This window comes from Oncorhynchus keta, chromosome 10, assembly GCF_023373465.1.
Source record: "Oncorhynchus keta strain PuntledgeMale-10-30-2019 chromosome 10, Oket_V2, whole genome shotgun sequence".
Classification (NCBI taxonomy): Eukaryota; Metazoa; Chordata; class Actinopteri; order Salmoniformes; family Salmonidae; genus Oncorhynchus; species Oncorhynchus keta.
In genome coordinates, this window is record NC_068430.1 from 17,829,363 (window position 1) to 17,843,772 (window position 14,410).

The window sequence follows — 14,410 nt, forward strand, 5'->3', positions numbered from 1 at the left end:
AAAAACAAATCAAGTTTTGAATAAGTCTGTAAAGTAACAAAATGTGGAAAAGGTTAAGAGGTCTAAATACTTTGAGAATGTACTGTACATGCAGTATCAACTGAACATAACCCCCGTCGAGCAATGTTATTGAACAGAGTGCAATAACAGACATTACCTTTGTCGTCTCCTCTCTTTTATCTTCTTCCTCAGTGTTACAGAAACCACATTTAGAGCTGTGTACTTTTTTTTTTACAAATGTAAGATTAGATTACAAGTGTTAGATCTAAAATTATTCTTGGCACTCCAAGTACACCTTTTGAAGCCCATGTCCTTGTAGCATTGCTTTTTCTAATCAATGTAAATATCTGCCCCAGAAGTCAGCAGGGGGATTATGATAGGATCCACATACCATGGAGCTCAATGCAGGGCATTTAAGGTCAGCTGTGGAACCACCAGGAGGAAAAAGTATTGCTTTCTAAAGAAATGGCCATGACTATGTAACTATGGCTCCTTGTGGGCCTCCCGAGTGGCGCAGCGGTCTAAGGCACTACAGATCCGGGTTCGATCCCGGGCTGTGTCTCAACCGTCCGTGACCGGGACACCCATGAGGCGACGTACAATTGGACCAGCTTCGTCCGGGTTAGGGGAGGGTTTAGCAGGCTGAGGTTTGTCCCATTGGCTGTAGCGACTCCTGTGGCAGGCCGGGCACATGCTCGCTGACATGGTAGCTATTTGTATGGTGTTTTCACGATCGCTGTCGTCGTGGAAATGACCGGACCAAGGTGCAGCATGGTGAGCGTACATTTCTTTTATTTGATAATTGTCGCCAACAAAACAAAGAACAAGGAAACGACCGTGAAGCTTAACTTAGACTATAATGCCACTAACAAAGACAACTACCCACAAATACGCAAGGAAAAAAGGCTGCCTAAGTATGATTCCCAATCAGAGACAACGATAGACAGCTGTCCCTGATTGAGAACCATACCCAGCCAAAACATAGAAACAAAGAAGTTTCCCACCCGAGTCACACCCTGACCAACCAAACATAGAGAATAAAAAGATCTCTACGGTCAGGGCGTGACAGGTGTTTCCTCTGACCCATTGGTGCAGCTGGCTTCTGGGTTAAGCGAGTAGTGTATCAAGAAGCAGTGCGGCTTGGCAGGGACGTTTTTTGGAGGACGCGTGGCTCTCGACCTTTGCCTCTCCAGAGTCCGTACGGGAGTTGCAGCGATGGGAAAAGACTGTAACTACCAATTGGGGAGAAAAATGTGTAAACGGTTGTCTTTTAATTAAATAAACTATGTCTCCTTGTGCCACACTCGCTCTCACTGGGTGTAACACTACATACATGTCAACCTTACAAAAGGAAGCTAACACTTCTATTGAATCTAAATCAAATTAAAAAATCAATTTGCAAAGTAATTATGAATATATATTTTATATGCTATATTTGCTCAAATAAAATATGTACTGTTGCCTTTCATTTCAAGTCAGTTGTGTGTCAATACATTTGTATTTGCTTGAGAGGCCAAGAAGCGAGTGCGCTCTTTCAATGTTATTAGGACAGAGAAACCAGACACATGGAGCACTCCAAACAAAAGACAATAAAAAAATTGTCAAAACTTATGGTTATGAAATAAACTAAAACTAGTTTCTTACAAGTGTAGCAGTTTGTGAACTTTGCAAACAACATTTCCACTCCGAGAATGAGAATGGTAAATTAATGAAATGAATACATGCATTAACAGAAACAGGGATTAATGGTACATTTACTAGGCCTACAGGGGCTATATGAGAATTGATACAAATAAACAAAGTTCAAACAATTCACACAATAAATTTGCAAGAGTTGGCGGGAGACAGCTGAGCACATTCTGGAGGGCTGAGTGCATACAGTTGAAGTCGGAGGTTTACATACACTTAGGTTGGAGTCACTCCACAAATTTCTTGTTAACAAACTATAGTTTTGGCCATTTCGGGTAGGACATCTACTTTGTGCATGATACAATTCATTTTTCCAACAATTTTTTACAGACAGAATTTCACTGTATCACAATTCCAGTGGGTCAGAAATGTACATACACTAAATTGACTGTGCCTTTAAACAGCTTGGAAAATTCCAGAAAATGGTGTCATGGCTTTAGAAGCTTCTGACAGGCAAATTAACATCATTTGAGTCAATTGGAAGTGTACCTGTGGATGTACTTCAAGGCCAAACTCAGTGCCTCTTTGCTTGACTTCATGGGAAAATCAAAAGAAATCAGCCAAGACCTCAAAAAAACATTGTAGACCTCCACAAGTCTGGTTCATCCTTGGGAGCAATTTCCAAATGCCTGAAGGTACCACGTTCATCTGTACAAACAATAGTACACAAGTATAAACACCATGGGACCACGCAGCCGTCATACCGCTCAGGAAGGAGACGGATTCTGTCTCCTAGAGATTAACGTACTTTGGTGCTTAAAGTGCATATCAATCCCAGAACAGCAAAGGACGTTGTGAAGATGCTGGAGGAAACAGGTACAAAAGTATCGATATCCACAGTAAAACGAGTCTGAGACGCTCAGCAAGGAAGAAGCCACTGCTCCAAAACCATCATAAAAAAGACTACGGTTTGCAACTGCACATGGGGACAAATATTGTGCTTTTTGTAGCAATATCATCTGGTCTGATGAAACAAAAATACAATGTTGTGGGGGTGCTGTGTTGCAGGAGGGACTGGTGCCCTTCACAAAATAGATGGCATCATGAGGTAGGAAAATTATGTGGATATATTTAAGCAAGATCAAGACATCAGTCAGGAAGTTAAAGATTGGTCACAAATGGGTCTTCCAAATGGACAACGACCCAAAGCATACTTCCAAAGTTGTGGAAAAATGGCTTAAGGACAAAGTCAAGGTATTGGAGTGGCCATCACAAAGCCCTGACCTCAATCCCATAGAGAATTTATGGGCAGATCTGAAAAGGTGTGTGCGAGCAAGGAGGCCTACAAACCTGACTCAGTTACACCAGCTCTATCAGGAGAAATGGGCCAAAATTCACCCAACTTATTGTGGGAAGCTTATGGAAGGCTACCCGAAACGTTTGACCCAAGTTAAACTATTTAAAGGCAATGCTACCAAATACTAATTGAGTGTATGTAAACTTCTGACTCACTGGGAATGTGATGAAAGAAATAAAAGCATAAATAATTCACTCTACTATTATTCTGACATCTCACATTCTTAAAATATATTGGTGATCCTAACTGACCTAAGACAGGGAATTTTTACTAGGATTAAATGTCAGGAATTGTGGAAAAATTTAGTTTAAATATATTTGGCTAAGGTCTCTGGAGAGAGATCTGCCATATCTTCACAACACACCCCTCACCTTCTTCTTCTCTCAACATTTTTAAATTATACTCAAGACACATTATCTTCCCACATATTTTAGATGCTTTTCACTGACAGCTGCAACTTTCAAATCAGCTAGGCCTATTTCAACGCATGCTGCCCAAATTGAAGGCTACCCAAATAGGCATAGGTCTACACAATTGTGATTTGAAACAATCCTCAGCAAAAAAAAACATTAAGAAGCTAATGATCCTCTGTGGCTAAGTCATGCTCTCTGGTGAAGTATTTTAAATTACTTTATTTAGACAGGAGTCATATAATTTTAGCAAAACAACCATTTACTTTAGGGGAAGCCAGCAATGAACAGTGCACTCGCCAACTTAATGGCAGCCTTGTCAGAAAACTGAAGGGGAGAGATGCTACTTATAAACATGGCAATGTGACTGGGGACAATTGTATGGTTAAACAGTACAAATACTACCTATGCAGATCGAGCAAGATGGCGAGGCACAAGTATAGGGACAAAGTGTGGTAGCAATTCAGAAGGTTGGACACAAAGTGAATGTGGTATGGGCTTCTAACGATCACAGATTACAAAACGAAAGCCAGTCGAGTGGTGGACACCAACGCCGCCCTACTGGACGAGCTAAACACCTTTTTCTCACACTTCAAGCATAAACACTCTGAGCTGCCGAGGCGACACCCTGAGATCTATGTGCTTACTGTCTCCATGGAGGAGTTATTTAATTCGCCCTTTCAAGGCTACTGGCCGAAATGGCATCCCTAGCCACGCCCTCAGAGCATGTGCAGATCAGCTAGCTGTTGTGTTTTCAGACAATTGCAGTTCAGCCTAATGAAACACCCTGCTCAAACAGAGGGATGCTACTGTATGTTAGCTAGCTGGCTATGACTATACAACACTGGAACTCTTCCAAGTCAAGGTAAGCTTCTAGTTTTCCAATTTATTGCCACCGGGGCCCGCCGGTGTAACTGCTTACTGACTGTACACTGAAACATTACTGCATGATTGTAACAGGATTACTAACGAGTTAATTATATTAGCGATGATGACTATGACGTTACCCTGGAAAATATGTTGACAACGATGTAGGCTGTGTGTAGCAGTTTGGCTTGGAAAGGTTCTCTCACCTGGTCACATACAGCTGATGTGTTGTTCATTGAAGTCCACAAACGAAGAGGTGAGAGGAGGAGCGCATGGGAGAAGGTATACAATGTGGCTGCTATGAAAGTGAACTGTTTACGCGTGATCAAGGGTGTATTCATTAGGCTGATTCTGTTAAACATTTCTTAAACGGAAGCAAACAGAACAAAATGGGGATAAACATACCTGAATTTGTCCAATAGAAACTTGTTTGCAACTGTTGGACTAATGATTACACCCTACAGCAGCTAGATGCAGGCAAGAGTATGCAAGGCGGTATTGAATGTCACCTCAAAGTTGTCTCTCAACCTACTGTTATAAACTTTTCATAGGCTAGGTTTTAGCAACCTCATGATGGGTACAGGGAAAATGTGTCATGTTGTAGCCTAAACCTTTTGATGTAACATTGAACAGGGTGAGTGAAGTATGAATGACAGTCATCCAATATGCTGTAATAGAAATAAGGCCATGCTCATGAAAAAAAAAAAGTCCTTCCTGATCTTAATATAATAGCCTATACATTTATAAATTCCAGGTCAGCAACATACCTCTCCAGAAACACTCAAGTTCATTCAAATTTGACTTAGTTCAATCTTTGCCATTTACACTGAATTGACTGGAGACTACATCCATAAAACTATTTTCTCAGACATGGCAGTTGTAATGAATACTCAGAGAGAAAAAGGTGTAGATTCACATGCAGAGCACGGCAGGTGTTTATTTCACCTTAGCAGAAGGCAAGAATCGTGGTCACAGGCAGGCAATGGTCATACACAGGTAGGCAAACAGGCTGTGACAATACAGAGGCGGATGCAAGATGCAAGCAACGATGGTTTAATGAATACAGTTTACAACAGCAACAGGACAGACAGACTGTACTCAGACGGAATCCGACCCAGGGACTAGGGCGCATCTTCCAATGATAGCGTGCTGAGAAATCCAGGGGAGTGTGTCCGGATGGGTAGGAAGGAGCACAGCAGATAATCCACACCAGGGCGGTGAGAGAAGAGCACAGACACACGACACAACCTCAGGGAAGTAACAACAATCTGACAACAAGAAACACTGGTTACAGAACATATAAAGGGAAGATAAGTGGTTCCAGCTGGCGCAGACAATCAGGCCGAGATTGGGAACCACGCCCACACAATCACGGGAGAAAGAGAGAGGGAGGCAGTGGATTCATGAACCGTGACACAGGCAGGTGAATCAAAACTAGGACTGAAGGTTATAACTGGTTCTCACAAACGAGCTAGGAAAAGGCTTAGTGGAGTAAAAACGAAGAATACCTCACAAAGTCCCAAACAGAAGGAACTGAACTAAATAAAGTGATGATGAGACCAGGTGAGTAACTAACACAGGTGAAATCAATGAACACAAATTAAAGACGGGGCTACGTTCAAGAACACAAAGAAACAGAACACAAGGTTGACTAAGAAAATAAATACAAAACCTTACTATTAGAACACACCCCTCACTATTAGTAAACTATTAGATTGTACAACGACCACACCTATTGCAGTTGCTACATCCATTTTTTGACTTATAAATGAATTATATGAACCCATTGATTCTTGAAGAATATAACTTATAAATGCATCATGACCTTAGTTCAACTTTTGTACCCCATCAAAACCCCAAATATAAGATTGTTTTACTCCAATATTTGTAAACAAAGTAAATGTAAACAAATAAAATAAAAATGTATGTCACATGCGCCGCATACAACAGGTGTAGGTAGACCTTACAGTGAAATGCTTACTTTACAAGCCGTTAACCAACAACGCAGTGTTGCAACTAACAATGCAGTGAAGCTATATAGAGGGGGTACCGGTACAGAGTCAATGTAGGTAGAGTTAAAGTGACTGCATAAATAGTAAACAGAGAATAGCAGCAGTGTACAAGAGAGGGGGGGGAGCAATGCAAATAGTCTGGGTAGCCATTTGATTAGCTGTTCAGGAGTCTTATGGTTTGGGGGTAAAAGCTGTTGAGAAGGCTCTTGGACCTAGACTTGGCGCTCCAGTACTGCTTCCTGTGTGGTAGCAGAGAGAACAATCTATGACTAGGGTGGCTGGAGTCTTTGACAATTTTTAGGGCCTTCCTCTGACAAACTGTATATAGCCTCAAAATATGGTTAAAACTATAGTTTTGATATCATGGATGGCCAGTCCTTGCATATCTGGCTCTGTCCAATAATCTGAGAGTGGTTACATTTCTCGTGCCCCATCCCCTAGCTTTTTACCAAAATGGGCTGGGAGTAAGCTTTGTTATTGTTTCAAGTGCTGATTGCCGCTTTAAGGTTAGGGCTAGGCATAAGATAGTAGTGTGGTTAGGGTTAGGTTTAAAATCGGATTTTAAGAAGATACATTTTAGAAATAGGCAGGGTTTAGACATAATTATGACTCTGTGGCTGTGGTAAGGAGTGATGAACAGGTGTTGGTGAGATCAAAGGAGCTCATGGCATGGCATCTGCTTTCATGCTTCGTGTTGGTTTATGAAAATAAAACTACTATGCTACTGTACTTCTACCAGAAAGCTTTTTATGAAAAGTCATTGCCTATTATGCAAATATTTAGGTAAACATGTTAGGACAGCACAAAAAAACGAAGTAAATAAGTTTGGGTCTTAGATAAGCCAAGGTCGACACATCCATATAATATTTTTAACTTTTGGTCAGGGTTGTTGACAATCATTTTAAATATGGTTCATGATAATGGAAACGAAAAGTCTCTGGCGGTGCGATAGCTGCCATGTTGGTGTTGATGCTGCATGGTCTACCTAGCGCAGGGAAACAGGAGTGGTAATGTGACGTCACGTGTGAGGGACAGAGGAAGGGAGAGGAATAGTGACGAAGGTTAAAGCAGGGAGATGAATGCATCTCAGGAAAAAAATATAAATTATCTAATTCAACGTAAATATTATAAGCATAAATATGATTGACTTGTTCACCAACAGAGAATGCTGAAATACATGACAGAGAAACACTGATAAGGTAATTTTATTTCGTGTTGTTTCAATATGCACGCCTTGTCCTGCAAGATCATGAGTTAAATTGTATAATCACCACCTTGAGAACAAACATTTTGGAAGGAATTGAATGACAAAAAGGAAAGGAAAGAACAGACCTATCAAGCCAGTCAGTCACGTTTGACATATTTTTCATGTTTAAAGACGTGTTTCACAACGATATAATGTGTAGCCTAGCATCTTAAAACGTGTGTTATTTCAGGAGACCGTGTCATAAATGTTTTTTTATAGGTCCTACCAGAATATATTTTTTACAATGAAAAATACATCCATGAAAAATTAAAGATGGAAACAGCCTCTGTGAGACGCGGTTCCGCATCAGCACATCAGTATAAATAAGTGCATTATTTTCAGTGCGTCTTGCCGGTCTTGTGCCGAAAATCTCTGCAGAATTCGCGTGAACGCGCACACACTCAAATCTTCATTCGCCTGAACGCGCACACACTCAAATCTTCATTACTGCGACTTGCATGCTAGTTGAGATTTCTGCTCTTCACTCCGTTGACAGTTTAGCCTGCATTTCACTGATCCCCCCTTCTAATGTCCTTAATGTTGTCACCAGAGTCAAATGCTTTCTGTGACACACACTACTGGTCAACATGAGCAACCAAAATGATTCAACATTGAATAATTAATCTTTTGATCTTGAGTGTCCTCTAAAATTAGCTTGCCAAGGCTATTATAATGATTCAATATTTTATAGATGTAATGATGACTGCACATGTGTTATTGACATGCCTCCTAACTGTACTGTCTTCCTCCTCGTAAAAAAACTATTTTTCTAACTTTGATTGCATTTTATCTTATGACCATCTCCAAGTGTGTGCAGAGTAAACTGGGCTCACCTAACAGAGTGATGTCCTCTCCAGGAATGTGCACCCCCAGTGACCCTCTCTTGGCCAGCCCAGGAGGGAGGTTATCAGAGAGGCCATTGGGTACCACTAATGACGGCCTCTGGAGGAGCTCCATGTCCAAGACGGCCAGCTTCCCATCGTCTACCACGCGCCTCTTGAGTCACCGTGCCAACAACTTCCAGAGACCCCCGAAGTGTTGGAAGCTGATCAGACCATCCCCGCCCCCACCGCCCAACACCCCCTGCCCTCTGGATCAGCTGGACCTCAGTGAGCTACCCCCCCGCCGCACCTTCCCAGAGCTGCTCTTCAATGGCTGCGTCCTGTTTGGCATAGAGTTCAGCTATGCCATGGAGACGGCCTATGTCACCCCTGTCCTGCTACAGATGGGTCTGCCAGACCAGTTCTACAGCCTGGTGTGGTTCACCAGTCCTATATTGGGTAATGAAGTGGCAGGGAGAGATGAAGTAGATACAGAAAGTCCTGTTTGATTGGAAGACATATGAGATACCTAACTATACTTTGAATAGTATAGTTAGACTATATAGATGTTCCCATCTGCATTTCCCATTGAGTGCCCCTAAATCCTTCTCCTTTCTTCGTGGTTTTAAGGATTCCTTTTCCAGCCTCTCCTGGGAGCTTGGAGTGACCGCTGTACATCCCGCTTTGGCCGGCGGAGACCGTTTATTTTGGCCTTGGCTATAGGTAAGGAATATTCACTATCCATTTCTTGCATGGCTCTCCCCCCTCTGGTGCGGCTGGGTTCCTGTTTTTAAACCAATATTGATATCCTGAAGTGATGGAGTTCTCTGTTTTACCTTTGTAGGAGCTCTGCTTGGTTTAACACTGGTGCTGAATGGGCGGGACATTGGAGCTGCGGTGGCAGACACGGCAACCAATCACAAGTGGGGCATCATACTGACTATTTGTGGAGTGGTTCTGATGGACTTCAGTGCGGACTCGGCAGATAACCCCAGCCATGCCTACATGATGGATGTGTGTCTGCCAGAGGACCAGGATCGTGGCCTCAATATTCATGCACTACTGGCAGGTTTGAGAGCACTGTATACACTAACTGCTAGTCAGTCAGGGAAATACACAGCCCACTGGGCTCAGACGTAACTTCAATTTACAGTTTTGATTTACATTTGGTTGAGTTGTCAACTAATGTTAATTTAACGTGAAATCAATAAAATATGTCACTGTGTCATTAAATTTAGGTTAAAAGTTTTTCAAACCCAATCAGTTTTCCATGTAGATTCAACATCATCACATAGCTTTTTGGGGGTTAAAATAATATGGAAACAACGTTGATTCATCCAGTTTGTGCCCAGTGGGAGTATACATACTACTGGCAGGTTAGAAAGCTATTCACTTACAACTGGTCTGTCAGGGAAATGTTGTACACTACTGGCTCGTTCGAGAACGTCATACATACCAATAGGCTGTAACACTCACTACTGGTATGTGAGACAGTCAAATGTACATATAAACCACTTCTGACGATGTAGACATAGCATATACAGTATAACTACGATGTGATAGTGATAGCATATACAGTATATCTACGATGTGATAGTGATAGCACATACAGTATATCTAAGATGTGATAGAATATACAGTATATCTAAGATGTGATAGTATAATCAGTGTCATTGATATGATGATTGGCTCTATGATGATTATGTCCCACTCTCTTTATGCAGGTCTGGGTGGTGGATTCGGGTACATCGTGGGTGGAATTAACTGGGACCACACTGATTTCGGGAGATCAATGGGAGGTCAACTTCGAGTCATATACATGTTCACCAGTGTCACTTTGGTCATTTCCACATGCATGACCCTCAACAGCATCCCCGAGCGGCCCCTGCCAAAGACGCAGCTTCAGAAGGGCTCTCTGAAGAGCCCCAGCCTCCCTCTCCCCCCCTCTCCCCCAGACCTTCAGGGGGCAAGGCTGGGTTTGGAGGAGGAAAAGGAAGTGACTGGGCTCAATAGCTATCAGTTCTCTGAACCCCACCCCTCGAACCCTGATGCCAATGCACGCCTCTGTGCCAGCCTCACCAGCCCCTTCTCCCCCCTCAGCCCGCTCACTCCTAAATATGGCAGCTTTATCAGTCGGGACAACTCTCTCACTGGCATTAACGAGTTTGCCTCATCCCTGGGAACCTCCTTTATAGACAGTGTGCTCATCGACTGCTACACTGGACAGCCATCGCCACAGCCCCTTGACCCAGACACTGCAGCCCGACCCCTGCCTCCAGGGGACACCCTACCTCTCCAGGGATCTCAGCCTGGAACAGGTTCACAGTCTGGAGCAGTAGCAGTGACCCTGGCTGGGGCAAGATCCCGGGCTGAGGCAGGGGAGGCTCAGATGGGGGGAGGGCCCCATCGAGGTTCATCCGCTAGTATCTTGAAGCGCCCTCAGAGCCTTGCGCTAGTGGAGGAGCCCATGGTGACCCAGAGTGGAGGGATGGAAAATGGCCGCAGAAGAACAGTGACCTTCAGTCAGCAGGTCGGCCTGGAATTGATTCCCTCTGATTTGTTTGTTTACAGATCATCGTGTTGAGAGAATTTGCTTTTTGAATCCTGTTCTTCCTGTAATGAAGGTGGCAAATATTCTGCTGAATGGGGTGCGCTATGAGAGTGATCTGAGTGAAAATGTGGAGACAGCAGATTCACAGATGTCAATGAGGATGCTGTGTATCGCCATCTACAGGATGCCTCCATCACTGCGCAGCCTCTGCACTAACCATTTTTTGGGTGAGAGTCATGTCACTCTTGTGCTTGTGTTTCATTGTCTGTATGCCTACCAAGGTTAAAGCCACCAGTGATTTTGGCTTTGATATCACAACACCTGTCTGTGATCCAGAGGAAGCTGTGTGAGTTTGTCTATGTAAATATGAGCTATCTGCCATCCTGTCTTGATCCTAAAGGTTGGCTGTCCTTTGAGGGCATGCTGCTATTCTACACTGACTTCATGGGGGAGGTAGTGTTCAAGGGAGACCCCAGAGCACCCCATGACTCTGAGGCCTACCAACGCTACAATGCTGGGGTCAGCATGGGCTGCTGGGGCATGTGCATCTATGCATTCAGTGCTGCCTTTTACTCAGGTGAGTCCTGCACACACACAGACACTAAAAAGAAAACACAAAAGCATTCAGACACTCAGAACACAAAAACAGAACACACAACATCCATAATTTTGATTCTTTATCACATTTAGTTGTTTTACAGTTTTTTTTTCCTTCCTCTCATTTCTATTCATAGCCATGTTGGAGAAGCTGGAGGAACGTTTCTCCCTCCGCTCTCTCTATTTCTTTGCCTACCTGGTGTTTGGCCTTGGCACAGGCCTTGCTACGCTCTCCACCAACATTTATGTGGTGCTGTCTCTCTCTATCACCTACGGGGTGCTATTCTCCACTCTATGCACGCTACCTTACTCTCTGCTGTGTGAATACTACCAGAGCCCGCAGGTTAGTGAAGATAAATGGGATTACACTGAATATAATATTGTTCAGACTGTGGTTTCTGTGACATAGTGTTTTATATCCTGGTGTTGGTCAGTGTTGTCCAACTGTTGAATTTTGATATAGCAAAGTATTATGTGGAATTATACATGTGCCCTCTCTGTCTCTCTGTCTGTGCTGTGTGTTTGTCTGTGTGTGTAGTTCTGTGGATCGTCAAAAGAAGGCACCAGGAGAGGAATGGGGGTGGACATCTCTCTGCTCAGCTGCCAGTACTTCCTGGCTCAGATCATAGTGTCCGTGTCGATGGGACCTCTGACCTCACTGGTAGGCGGGGCCCAGGGAGTGATGTACTTTTCCAGCGTGATGTCATTCGTGGGCTGTCTGTACTCCTCCCTCTGCGTGGTGTACCATCTGCCCCCAACTGAGGGTGAGCATTCCGGAAGCGAGACCCAGCCACTACTTGTGCACATTTAGCCCCCCTCACTGCTCTACACACTCTCGCACTGCAGTCACAACACACACTGCATATAGTCTACACACTGTCACTCTCTCACACTGCTCAGCATAGCTCCTCTCAAGAGCTTAGACCGACAGACACATTGGCTACTGTTATCAGTATGTTGGATAGTGTATCCATGCATTTCTTTCTGCTCATTTCCACGAAAACATGTGATGTTGATGGCGTGTCTGTGTGTGCATGCCTGATTATTCTGCTGTCAGTAGTCTTTTTCGTCATCACTACTTCTTGATTTTGATGTTAGGTTTAGGCTGCTGCCCACCAAATATAAAATACTTATAGCCTCTACATCCCATTATTAATGAAAACTATGTTTGAGGGGGTTCATTGTTTTGGTTTTGTCTAAAATCTGCTTGCGCTGTCGCCTCAATGCCTTCTGTTTTCATCTCATGGCCAAGAGAATGTTTACCTGCCTGTTTCTCTGAGTTAGTACATCCCCCTGTAAGCAGGTTTAGGGACTGTCTGAGTCACCAATTACCTTTGCTTGAAGCCCTAAATTCCTGTAAGCACAGTAACACATCTACTGTACATCTACACACAGACACACAATACAACATACACACGCCATATAGTACTGCATTCACTCGGTTTGCACTATGTGAACATTAGAGCCAAGCATGTGCCCTCTGATCAGGCTTATATCTTTCTCACCAGTCAACCAGATTATTATGGTCATTATTTACCATTTTGACTTGACGGTCCCCAATGCATTCACAAACATATACACAGACAACCCCTTTACTAAGCCATGGACTTCAATCTGACCTGTCACTCAGCTACTGGTGTGACCGGTGTAATGACAGTGATTCTTGTCATTACCAGGAAGAGAAGTTGAAACTGGGGTGTGATTCGGCATTCCATCGGAAACTGAACAGAAAAGAAGAACAACAAATCTGTTGTTTGGTGGCAAGAAATAATTCAAGAAAATACATGTGAACTATGCTATCGATGATGGAGCTGGGCAACATTGAGGGAAGAATTTTGGGTTCATTTTTGCCAACAGCAAGTGCTTATTTTCACCACTAGGGCACATGCTTTAGTTAGTGTTTAGGCTTGTTTCACCACACTATACCCAAACTGGCTCATTGGAGTGATCCTCTCACATTTGGGATAGTTATCCAGTCTCCTCACACACCACACTTATTCACTTAATTTTGGACAGGCTAAAATAGCTTGCTTGGCATTGCTTGCCTTGGACATCACAATGTAATTGACACGTTTTAAATAAATTGTCACAACTCATGCTTGCGTGAGTCACCTATAGCTGGTGATGGCTCAGCGGAATGGTGATCACGGTCTCCCACTAAAGCCTCCCTAACAGACTGGACACACGCCATGATGATGTCATGTGTCTGACTGGTTTCTTGTGAGGACACAGGACCAGCATGCTGTTACAACTTGCTTCAATTCAACAAAATAACATTTCTAGTATTTTACAAAAAAAACGTGTCTTCTGATGCTTCTTTTTCATCCATAATTCCAATATTATGTTAATGTAACAGCTACTTAACCTCAGGGTAGAGTTCAATTAAAATAACAATTTTCACTTTTTGGGGTCTGTTTTTAATTGTATTTATTAAACTCACTTTAGCATAGAATTTCAAGTGTCTTATAGGTTTTCTATGCAGATAATTATGTATATTATAAGTGTCCTTTATGATGGGGCGGCAGCGTAGCCTAGTTGTTAGAGCGTTGGACTAGTAACCGAGCTGACAAGGTACAAATCTGTCGTTCTGCCCCTGAACAGGCAGTTAACCCACTGTTCCCAGGCCGTCATTGAAAATAAGAATATGTTCTTAACTGACTTGCCTGGTTAAATAAAGGTAAAATTAAAATAAATTTTAAAAATGATCAGTTTACTTGTAAAATGTTGGTATTAGATTTACAGCTATGTATTTTGCATTCAGACATACAGCATTTATAACTTTATAACTGGTCACTGACCTGAAAACCTACATTCACATAACCATGTGATATCAGAGTAGTGATTGTCACCAATCAACCCTGCCTGGAGTCAACCCACAATACCAGTTTGTACCACTAGGTGGAGCTGTAAACCGCATCAA

The 14,410-nt window shown here is 43.0% G+C and overlaps 1 protein-coding gene across 7 annotated transcripts; it reads left to right on the plus strand.

Moving 5' to 3' along the window:
* The first annotated feature begins 4,102 nt into the window (after window positions 1-4,102).
* Window positions 4,103-13,895, plus strand: LOC118388319 (proton-associated sugar transporter A-like). Of its 7 annotated transcripts, XM_035777240.2 has the most exons (10): window positions 5,264-5,826; window positions 8,379-8,801; window positions 8,973-9,065; window positions 9,187-9,411; window positions 10,067-10,872; window positions 10,967-11,120; window positions 11,294-11,470; window positions 11,628-11,833; window positions 12,029-12,254; window positions 13,167-13,895. In XM_035777240.2, exons 1-10 carry the CDS (start codon window positions 5,814-5,816, stop codon window positions 13,190-13,192), a joined length of 2,349 nt encoding a protein of 782 aa, XP_035633133.1. In that variant the 5' UTR covers window positions 5,264-5,813; the 3' UTR covers window positions 13,193-13,895. The 7 variants fall into 7 exon arrangements, with proteins under 7 accessions (XP_052382541.1, XP_035633129.1, XP_035633130.1 ...); XM_052526581.1 differs by lacking the exons at window positions 5,264-5,826; window positions 13,167-13,895 and adding an exon at window positions 4,103-4,261 and having other exon boundaries at window positions 12,029-12,301; XM_035777236.2 differs by lacking the exon at window positions 13,167-13,895 and having other exon boundaries at window positions 5,262-5,826; window positions 8,330-8,801; window positions 12,029-12,301.
* Window positions 13,896-14,410: the final 515 nt, after the last annotated feature.